Here is a 12,164-nt window from a genome sequence, read left to right as displayed (position 1 = left end):
TGGCCACTCACTTCTGGCATTGCATGGCACTGTGAGATGATAATGTATGAGTAAAAACACACATCCGTCAAGTAGTCGATATTCCCACTGTCTGCAATTAAATAGCCAGCTCCACAAAAACAGTCACAATGTACACTGTCATGCAGTCTGTATGTAAAAATCTACAAAGCGTCAACATACATGGGACACTCTGTTAACCTGCATCTCCCCTTTACATTGCCGAGGGACAATCAACACCTACTGCAGAGCAGACCACAAATCTCATCAGTGATGATGAAAAGGACAACCAGCACATATGCTCAGACACCTTCCAACGGCTAATGGACAGCCTCGGCACCTCACCCCCAGGAGCAGGGCAGCCCAGCTGTCTCGAGGTGACTCCGCCCCTGCGCAGACCACACAGCAGGAAACATACACCACCACTGCTGTCTCCCAGGACCCCCCGAACAACACATGGAATTCCAACGCCGTGTGTTGGGGTGGCAGGAGGAGATGGCTGATCAGCTGCGGGTGAGTTTCGAGCTCGTGGTAGCCAAACTCAATGCCATACGTGGGTATCTGAAAAAATTTCAAAAAGGGGGTGGTGATGGACAGAGTATCTGAGTTAATCAGAACACTCCTACCCAGTCAACAGATCAGGGCTTGATCCATCACCGTTTTTTAGCTCACTTCACCATCCCAGTTCAGACCCTGGCTATATGCAAATTAGTCTGTCCCTGGCCCAGTGCATCATGGGAACAGGGCAGACCAAACTACCAAGCCAATTCTTCACTGGAAAGGAAACAAGCTTCCGGGGACCGGTTTCTGGCATTACAGCCGTCTTCGGCCCGGCTTGCTTGAATCCTGATGGTGCAATGAGCAAGGGACTCATGTGTGACCATACCCTTCCACACTCATGGAGGCCAAAATAATTTCAAAAAGGGGGTGGTGATGGACAGAGTATCTGAGTTAATCAGAACACTCCTACCCAGTCAACAGATCAGGGCTTGATCCATCACCGTTTTTTAGCTCACTGCACCATCCCAGTTCAGAACCTGGCTATATGCAAATTAGTCTGTCCCTGGCCCAGTGCATCATGGAAACAGGGCAGACCAAACTACCAAGCCAATTCTTCACTGGAAAGGAAACAAGCTTCCGGGGACCGGTTTCTGGCATTACAGCCGTCTTCGGCCCGGCTTGCTTGAATCCTGCTGGTGCAATGAGCAAGGGACTCATGTCTGAGCATACCCTTCCACACTGATGGTGGCCAAAATAATTTCAAAAAGGGGGTGGTGATGGACAGAGTATCTGAGTTAATCAGAACACTCCTACCCAGTCAACAGATCAGGGCTTGATCCATCACCGTTTTTTAGCTCACTGCACCATCCCAGTTCAGAACCTGGCTATATGCAAATTAGTCTGTCCCTGGCCCAGTGCATCATGGGAACAGGGCAGACCAAACTACCAAGCCAATTCTTCACTGGAAAGGAAACAAGCTTCCGGGGACCGGTTTCTGGCATTACAGCCGTCTTCGGCCCAGCTTGCTTGAATCCTGATGGTGCAATGAGCAAGGGACTCATGTCTGAGCATACCCTTCCACACTCATGGTGGCCAAAATAATTTCAAAAAGGGGGTGGTGATGGACAGAGTATCTGAGTTAATCAGAACACTCCTACCCAGTCAACAGATCAGGGCTTGATCCATCACCGTTTTTTAGCTCACTGCACCATCCCAGTTCAGAGCCTGGCTATATGCAAATTAGTCTGTCCCTGGCCTAGTGCATCATGGGAACAGGGCAGACCAAACTACCTAGCCAATTCTTCACTGGAAAGGAAACAAGCTTCCGAGGACCGGTTTCTGGCATTACAGCCGTCTTCGGCCCGGCTTGCTTGAATCCTGATGGTGCAATGAGCAAGGGACTCATGTCTGAGCATACCCTTCCACACTCATGGTGGCCAAAATAATTTCAAAAAGGGGGTGGTGATGGACAGAGTATCTGAGTTAATCAGAACACTCCTACCCAGTCAACAGACCAGGGCTTGACCCATCACCGTTTTTTAGCTCACTGCACCATCCCAGTTCAGAACCTGGCTATATGCAAATTAGTCTGTCCCTGGCACAGTGCATCATGGGAACAGGGCAGACCAAACTACCAAGCCAATTCTTCACTGGAAAGGAAACAAGCTTCCGGGGACCGGTTTCTGGCATTACAGCCGTCTTCGGCCCGGCTTGCTTGAATCCTGATGGTGCAATGAGCAAGGGACTCATGTCTGAGCATAACCTTCCACACTCATGGTGGCCAAAATAATTTCAAAAAGGGGGTGGTGATGGACAGAGTATCTGAGTTAATCAGAACACTCCTACCCAGTCAACAGATCAGGGCTTGATCCATCACCGTTTTTTAGCTCACTGCACCATCCCAGTTCAGAACCTGGCTATATGCAAATTAGTCTGTCCCTGGCCCAGTGCATCATGGGAACAGGGCAGACCAAACTACCAAGCCAATTCTTCACTGGAAAGGAAACAAGCTTCCGGGGACCGGTTTCTGGCATCACAGCCGTCTTCGGCCCGGCTTGCTTGAATCCTGATGAGTGTTCTGCTTAATTCAGATACTCTGTCCATCACCACCCCCCTTTTTGAATCATACGTGGGTATCTGAGTCACATCAGGGACCACTTACAGTCCCTAACGGACACCCATTGTCTGCACCATGCTCCCCGACAATCCTTGGCTGACATCGCTAGGGCCATTACTCGGATACAAGAACTGTCTAGTCAGATAGGCACCAGCGATGACAGCACTGAGTTGGCACAGATGCGCAGGACAATGGAGACCATGGAGCCGATGCAGGTTGGAAGTATGGCTGCCACGGCTGAACACCAGCGAGATGTAGCTGGGATATTCCATGCCTTGCAGTTCCTCATCTTACCATTGCTGCCACTGAGCCTGTCCCAGATCACTGCAGCAGGAACTTCAACACACACATCTCCAACCCCTGATGTGTCAGTAGCACACAGTGATGCAGCCCTATCACAATCGCACCCTGATGTGTCAGTGGCACACAGTGATGCAGCCATAACACCACCACACACACCTGACACACCGGACACAGAATAAGTATCAGAGGAGTAAGATGTGGATGATATTGACTGTGTGAGGAAGGAGGTAGTAGCATCCATCCCTGCCATATGGCCTGTCCCTGCCTGGTTCAGCCCTATGCATCATGCCATGGGACAACACCTCCCACTGTCCCCCGGAACACTCTGCGACATTCACCTGGACCCCGACATGGAATGCCATATCTTCACTGGTTGCCAATTACACAGCATACCTGCTGTGGACTGCACTCTCCCTCTTCCACTTCACTTTTCAATCCTCAAAGGACTCTGGTTGGTCCACCATTGGGCTACCATGTAATGTGGGCTTGGCATGGCCATGTACAGCTCCAGCTCCGGCATCCACCAGAAAGTGAATAAAACATTTGAAATCACACAGATGTGTCATGTCTATGTTCCCTCAAGCATGAAAGTAATGGATTGATGTAGGGACATTGATTGCACAAAAAGGTACACCCTGGTAAATGAGCCACATGGCCAATTAGATGACTGTAAAGGTGTGAACTAGCTGTGACCTCATTGCACACGAACAACAATTTCGCAACCCCCCAACTTAGGCACACGTTCATGTATTAAATAGGGCTTTGTGTAGATATGACAAAATTGGTAGCAAGCCAGAAGTGGTGTCCTCCATCACATGTGACAACAGAACATCACTTTGCATACCTACTCAAACACATCTGTGTGGACACAGTCTGTTTTGATGTTTAACATTGCTCCACATGCGCAGAGGTTGGACACCATACTCACATTGCTGAAGACACGTAAGTACACAGGTCTGCCAGCAACTATCCCAAACACAATGTCTGGCTCACAGAGGTGGAGCTGTCAGAAGGGACCCACCCCCATTTTACATGCGTCAGTCAGTCCCTCCCTGTGTACGGACAATGCTCATTGAGGCACACGATTTGTCAATCTAATCAACACTCATTACAGTTGGACACTAGTGAAGTTGCATAGCCTTTATTTACATGTGCGTGTTAGTACGGACAAGGCAACGGCCACAACATGCAGGGAAATGCTTAAGACACTTACAAGCAGCATGGAAATATGTTGAGGTGCAGAAAATGGGGAGGCAAAAATATGCACAAATCATTATGGATGGCAATGGTCTCAGCCCACCTTGCCTTGCTGGATGAGTCATGTGATGTTTGGCGTCTGCTCATTGCCCGGTGTCAGGGACACGACTCACAGCCCATGAGATCTGCACAGTGCTTACCACGGGACTGCGCCAACTGTCTGCTCTGCTCTGCTGACAGTGAGCAGGTGAAACGGCCCGACAAGGTCACATGTCGTGCTACATTGCCATGTGTGTACTCTCCACCCAGCAAAATGTCTGAATTGGGAACATTGCCAAACAACGCTGTGTTGCTCAGCCCATGGAACTGCATCACCTTGCACAGGTGTGTGTACACACGTATAATTCCACGCACAGGCATTCTGAGTCCAGACGAAGGCAGACATGTCCACTTGTGGTGGGATATGTGAGCATTCCCCAAGATGAAACAAGGTGTTGGGACCTGTGCTGTGGGTGAAATCCGATGTGGCTGCAGGAACATAGTTACTCGTCCATGAATGCGAGTGCAGCTTCATGGGCAATCTGTTCCAAGAGTAGGTCGTTGTGGAGTTCAAGGAACACCAGGGAGAGCCAATCCATTAACTGGTCCTGGCAGATGTGCTCAGTCCACACCGTTTCACCAATCCACAACACAGACCAATAGGAGAGCACCTCGAAGGGGAAACAACCTTTACAACGCAACTTTTACAACGCACTACCATTACAACGAAACTTTTACAACGCAAGATCCATTACAACGCATGTCATTACAACGCAGTCATTACAACGCATACCATTACAACGCATACCATTACAATGCATAGTACCCTTACACTATCCAACACTTACCCTACTGTTGCACCCCCTGGGGTTAGAATAGTAATTTTTAAACCTACACTATCCAACACTTATCCTACGGTTGCACCCTCTGGAGTTAGAATAGTAATTTTTACCCCTATACTATCCAATACTTACTAAACATGCGTTGTAATGGTATGCGTTGTAATGGTAGTATGCGTTGTAATGGTAGTTTTTGGAAATTCGTTGTTTGGCATGCGTTGTAATGGAATGCGTTGTAAAAGATGTTGCATTGTAAAAAATTTGTTGTAAAGGCATGCGTTGTAAAAGTATGCGTTGTAACGTCATACAACCCCTCGATGTGGCTACTGCACACGAGGAGTTGTACAATCTCCCATGCACAACTGCCAGCACATACACCAAAGATCAGTGTATCCCATGCACGGGTACCCCCGTGACACTCATGTTCGTGGGCTAACAGGGGCGCATTGTCAGGTCATAATCCAATTCAGCTACCGTACGTTGAATAGGCAGACCTCCATGGGACACTCGAATGTGCATGATCAACAGTGGAACCAGGGCAGGACGCAGGCGATGTAGGCTAGACGGAAACTCAGACAGAAACTGATTTGCTGGTTGTGACTCACAGATTGACCAGGGTTTTGGGCCTTGCTCGGACCACCGATCTTTGCGTCCGATCAAACCACCAACTTGGCCACCACCCTCAAACTATGATATATACATTTTTCTACATTTCTGAATATTTGGTAGGTCCTATATTTTAGTAATTCATTTTTATTAAAGCAAATTTTGAAACTAATCAGGTGGTAGCGGTAGAATACTTGAAAGGAGTAATCCAAATGTATACAGTTGAATGTAAAAATAAATACAAGCACTGAATTAATAAAATCGAGTAAATTATATAAATATAGGGAGTCGTTTTAAAAGAAGAAATAGTGGTGGAACTAGAAATATGTCCAGGTATCAGTAGACATTGGTGTAATATTTAATCAGTGACTGAATAGAGCAACCCCTTTCCTTCTTGTTACAGCGTTGTTCTCCCAACATTAGTAATTAATGCGCTACACCCCTTACTTTTAAATTATACAGGACATGGAGTTATTTGGCATCTGTGTGCATCATGCTTTTAAGTATGAAATTTGCCTAAATATATTCATGTCTTCAATTAACACTGTCTTTTGTTGTAGATGCTACATCACGCTCACTCAGTCACTTCACCTCATCATGGGAGGAGCTCCTGCAGGGCCAGCTGGTACTGGCAAAACAGAAACCACCAAAGATTTGGGAAGAGCTCTAGGAATTATGGTGTACGTCTTCAATTGCTCAGAGCAAATGGATTACAAGGTACGAAGCAAGGATTACATATATTTCACGAAGCCTTATCCCTCATTCACATATTGGTCTCTCAGCACCAGTCTTCATAAATATATACACATGGCTAACTCCATGCCACGTGTGAAACTCAAAGCCAGTGCTGGAGCGTTCGCCAAAAGTAATATGAATGCTATGGTATTTCATTGAATAAACCTCATGTCATAGGTGAAAGTGCAAGTCCATAAATGCAAAGTTTAGTTGTCTGAAAAGGCTGCCGGGGTCGTAGATGGTATAGCACCACTTTTAACAATTGACATAGTGTCTACTTCTTTGCTTGTTAAGTTCTCCATTCGCTGATCATTAATGATAGTCATAAGTACGTAATAGTCTCCTCCATGTGCAGCATATCAGACTTAATTTACAACATGTACTATCACTCTTTGAGTAAAGCCTTTTTTATTTATGTGCCTGTCTGCAGGTTACACTGAAAAAAAATGTTTTATTTTATTTGATTTGAAACCTAGTCAGTTATCAGAAACATCTCTGGAATAAAAGTTATGAGGCTGCAAACCTTTTTTTGTGAAAACTTCAGTAAGAAAAAGGTAAATAAAATTGAGGAAGAAGAGCCAGCTGGCAGCAGCTTTTTGAAGATAAAATTGACCCTGCCCTTTTGAGTGGTCAGCAACACTACTATTTCGTTATTTCTGTCTCTGGCTGTTTCTTCAGATTGTTTTTCTGTCTACTGTGATCTGGACTGCTTAGTATATCGAGTGTCTAGGATTGCTGAGTACAGGGATGTGTCCATTTTAGGACTGAGTTTTGACAGTGCAGACCTACTGTTTCTAATTTACAGTGGGCTTTGGCTCAATGTGCTTTGCACATTGGCTTTTTTCGATTACACTGTTTCAGCTATAGGCTTGAGAATTTGTCAATCACCTCCTTGCTCAGCCGTTTGTAGTATTGCACTTACATTGTAATGCTATTGACTATTTGGGTGAATCAGTCCACCTTAAATTGAATGCTTGGATTGTACCGCATGAGAGACTATTTTGCATTTCAATAATGCACTCATTCTTCAACATTAGATCACATGCTTGAATCATTCCCAGTCATACAGGTGAAAGCCTACTTTGTCTCCCAATAGAAATTATTGACTCTTTGGTAGCCCAACTACCTCTTTCGAAAACATCCAAACTCCAACCTATGAGGTGAAGTTGCTCAAAGCTCCACTCCCCGTGGAGACCACCATACCTCAAATTTCTACCACATGTCATTTATATGTATGGATTCTCTTCTGAGCTCTGCTCACTTCTCCCCACGAATTGGAAATCATCCTTCAATTCCTTTTTTTCCATGCCATCATGGAGTTCTTTCCGATTTCTTTGGCCGTTTTCCTTGAAGGATTTATTGTCTCTGAGATTCTGTGAAACTCGGAGTGCCATTTTGTTAACCATGGAGGAAACATCAATGAAAACTCTCTATAGACCCTGCCATACCTGTGGGGGAAAATCATGTCTATACTAAAGATCTGCATGATAAATGGATTGACTGTTTATTATCGGACTGCAAACTCAATTAATTTAGATTTTGCCATACATTGCCGTCAAAACCCTGAAGGATAGGGAGGTTAAAGTCCCCTACATCCTGCCAAGGTAAAGATACTACCCCTTTAAGAGACAAATCAGTAAGGAGTGTGCCTCAAGCTCCCTCGGAAAAGGTGCAAAAAAGAGAAAAAGCATATTCTGAAATCAGAACAACTTATAAGACTGCATCATAGGAGAACATATCACAGTTTATTAACCATAGGCATGGTTAGGCACACCCACCTGATCAACGTCAGGATACCCTTGTGGGCGATATTGCTCTTTACAAATATGGTGGTATTGGTGGTGGTGGTGGTGGTATTGGTGGTGGTATTGGTGGGGTGTTATTGGTGGTGGTGGTATTGGTTGTGGTGGTATTGGTATTGGTAGTGGTGGTGGTATTGGATTGGTGGTGTTGGTATTGGATTGGTGGTGGTAATGGTGGTGGTGGTGGTATTGGTTTTGGTGGTGGTATTGGTGTAATTGGTATTGGTGGTGGTGATTTTGGTGGTATTTGTGGTGGTATTGGTGGTGGTATTTGTGGTGGTATTGGTGGTGGTTGGTGGTATTGGTGGTATAGGTAGTATTTGTGGTGGGATAGGTGGTGGCATTGTTGGTGGTGGTATTGGTATTTGTGGTGGTGGTGTTGGTGGTGATAACAGTGGTGGTGGTATTGGTAGTAGGTTTGATGGCGGTATTGGTGGTGGTGGTGGTATTGGTAGTGGTGGCACTGTTGGTTGTATTGGAGGTGATGGTATTGGTGGTGGTGGTATTGGTGGTAGTGTTGCTGTTGTTAATAAAACAGGCTTTTGAAAATAACCCGTCAATTGGTGCTTTTGTGAGCTTCAGCCCATTAGCACTAACCGTGGGCAATGAACCCCGCCCAGGAGATTTGTTAACTACGCATTACTTTAAAAACATGGAATTCATTCAAAACTCTTCTCCGGAGATTTGTTAACTACGCATTACAATAAAAACATGGAATCCATGCAAAAACTCGGACTCCGCCACGCAGCGGAATTAGCTACTGCACCGAAATCCCTTTGATAAAACAACTTTACCTTTACGTTGTATAAAGCATATAACCAATTCACAAAAGTGAATTTTGAAAAATATCAGGCAATGTGAGAGGTGATGATTTTGGGGTCCCCCTAACCAAGGGGGAGGAACAAGCAGATGCCTTGAACACAAAGAGCATATCATGTTCAAAGATTGTGGAGGTCCCATCCTCCTAGGACCCCCCCCCAAGCAAAGTTATTGGCAAAAATACAATGCCAACCAAAGGCCCAGCAAAGATTTATGGGGCAAGATTCTAGATTTCAGTGAATATTATAGTATTAGCTCTCTTCTGAGCCTGAGAGCCCCTGCCCCTTGAGGAATGTTTTGATATTGGATACTATAATATTCACTGCACTCTAGAATCTTGTCCCATAGTGCTTTGCAGGGCCTTTGGTTGGGATTGTATTTTTGCTCATAACTGTGCTTGGGGTGGTCCTAGGAGGATGGGACCACCACCGAATCGTTCAGCATGATGTGCTCTATGTGTTCAAGGCATCTGCTTGGTTCTCTCCCTAGGTTAGGGAGGACCCCAAAATCATCACCTCTCTCATTGCTTGCTGTATGTTCATGTTCACTTAGTGATACTCCGCCAGCTACACCCACCCTTAATTAGCATACGATTATGTGCTACCTGGAATTCACATGACTTAATTTGCTAATCATTTCTAAATCCATTTTACTTGGGTGGCGTTGAAACAGACACAATATAATGCCAGGGTTAAAGTGATTGAAAGCGGGTGTTTACTAATATAAGTGAGATGCTCAAAGTGATATGCATATTCATGAAAAGCTTAGGACGAAATGCGATTGCGATTGGTTAGTGTGCTGGCTTTGTTCCCTACAGGGGTATGTCAAGGATTAGGGTAATTAGTCTCAATATAGGTGGTCTGAATAATTGGAAAAAGAGGGGAAGGCTTGAGGAGTATGTAAAATTAATAAGGGCCGACATTGTATGTTTACAAGAGACCCACCTACCTTGGAAAAAGAAACACTGGCTAAATCTAAGGGGGTATGAAATTTTTCCTGTACCTCACAGACATCAACGGTAAAGGGGGTAGCTATTATGGGCCGGGTCGGTCTGGGAGGAGTAAAAAAATCAAAGGCCGATGTACTGGGAAGATGGGCAATATGCGAATTGAAACTAGGCATAACTCTATGTTCAGTATACGGCTCTAACCTGGACGACCCGGGGGTGTTGGATCACATAGAGAGGGAACTTACTAACTGGCCTTCACCTATAGTAATGTGCGGCGATCTCAACATCTCAGCAGATTTCACAGGTGGTACCCCATATATCGGTCGTAAGCCCCGGGTATTCAGGGCTGTATCCTCTATAATTCAATCTTATGGGCTGAGGGATGTGTGGGGTAGCCTAAAGGAAGATGAACCCGGGTTCACATACTTCTCACACCCATTTAACAAACATACAAAACTGGACTATTTTTTAATATCAGCAACTTGTCTCCCTAACGTAGAAATTGCAATGCTTCCTAGGTTAATATCGGATCACAATCCTCTTGTTCTCACCATGATAGTTAATAAACAAAGGGAGAAAATCAGACCCTGGACTTTTGATAGAAAACTTTTAGCGGATAGTAATTACCTAGCATATATAAAGAACTGGTCCCAGTCTTTCTTTGATGCGAATAGATACAGTGCATCCCGTGTCATGGTCTGGGATAGTTTCAAAGCTGGCCTGAGGGGTGAGACAATCAGCTTTTCTGGGCGGATGTGGAAAGAAGTTAAGGGAGACAGAGAGCGTCTTTTGGATAACTGGCGGAGGCAGAGGAGCAACACAGGAGAGACGTCTACCACGGGATTCAGGGTACTCAGAGCTTAGAAAGGCTAAATAGCATAAAGGCAGATATCCAACGGCAATTGGCTAAAAAAGCTGCAGCAGAATATCAGACCCGTAGAGCCGGAATGTATGAAACAGGGGAGAATGCAGGTAGGGCTCTAGCGCTACGGATAAGACAAGCTACATCAAAAAATATTGTCACTGAAATTAAAGAAGGTGATCAGATTTATAATAAACCAACTGAAATTCTTGAAGTTTTTAGGAGGTTTTATCAGGATCTTTATAAGGAAGAGATGGATATAGATGATCCGGGTATAAACTGGCAGGATACAGGCATTAAACTCACGTCTAGCGAGAGGGAATCCTTGGAGCAGAATATCACCATGGATAAGCTTTCTCAGGCACTAAAAGATCTATCAGCAGGTAAGGCAGCAGGGCCTGATGCCATACCCCTGGAGGTCTATAAACACCTGAAGGAAGAAACGGCACCCCTTCTGTTAGATCTATTCAATGGGGTTATAAATACTGGGGTTATACCAGAATCTTGGACCAAAACCAATATAGTGGTATTCCACAAAAAAGGGAAACCCAAGGAAAGTCCCGGTTCTTACCGGCCCATATCGTTAATAAATAGCGATAACAAATTATATGCAAAAATAATGGCTACACGGTTGGGGAGGATTATTGCGACTCTCGTCTCTCCCTGGCAGCATGGTTTTGTCCCTGGCAGGGATACTACTGACCATATTAGAAGAGCCATAACCCTGTTTGACATCCATGCTGCTGGTGGGGGGGGGGTTGCAATGATCCTCCTCGACGCGGAAAAAGCATTCGACCGTGTCAGGTGGAGTTTTCTTTGGAAAGTGATGGCAGATAGAGGATTTGGTCCCAGATTCTTGCAGGCAATTAAGGCTATGTATTCTAATCCAACTGCTAGCATTCAGCTTATGGGCGAAAGCTCCAGGCAGATCCATATTACGAGAGGCACGAGACAAGGGTGTCCGTGCTCACCTATCCTATTCGCACTTTATATGGACCCCCTAATTACTCTTATAAAGAACAGCATTAATATAAAGCCAGTTGTCATTAATGGATTCTGCACCAAAATCCTCGCATATGCGGACGACATAGCCATAACCACTACTGATCCCGACAGCGCCATGAGGGAAATAATTAGTATCACATCTGACTTCGGGGGGCTATCTGGATACCGACTTAATGTGGCAAAAACACAGGTACTATTTTCAAGAAATATAGTCAAACTTACGACAGATACGTAGATTCAGTAGTATACTTAGGAATAACAATTAATGCCCAGCCAAGGGAAATCATCAAAGACAATTTTTTGCCACTACTGGGGAAGATGAAACAGGACTTAAAAAGAATTGATACCCTCCATCTGTCAATCATAGGTAGGGTCAATGTTATTAAAATGACAA

General features: G+C 45.0%; 1 protein-coding gene across 4 annotated transcripts in view; it reads left to right on the top strand.

Annotated features, from left to right (window-relative positions):
- DNAH17 (dynein axonemal heavy chain 17) overlaps nucleotides 1-12,164 on the top strand; it is a 12,633,448-nt gene that overhangs the window by 5,211,067 nt on the left and 7,410,217 nt on the right. For all 4 annotated transcript variants that reach the window (XM_078653923.1, XM_078653924.1, XM_078653922.1 and 1 more), the window contains one exon: nucleotides 6,159-6,315. In XM_078653923.1, coding sequence (XP_078510049.1) covers nucleotides 6,159-6,315 — 157 coding nt within the window. The remainder of the gene's footprint in view (nucleotides 1-6,158; nucleotides 6,316-12,164) is intronic.

The sequence above is a fragment of the Lissotriton helveticus genome, chromosome 7 (genome assembly GCF_964261635.1).
Source record: "Lissotriton helveticus chromosome 7, aLisHel1.1, whole genome shotgun sequence".
Taxonomy (NCBI): domain Eukaryota; kingdom Metazoa; phylum Chordata; class Amphibia; order Caudata; family Salamandridae; genus Lissotriton; species Lissotriton helveticus.
The sequence above is the reverse complement of the archived record's forward strand: the minus strand, read 5'-3'. Positions and strand labels throughout refer to the sequence as shown.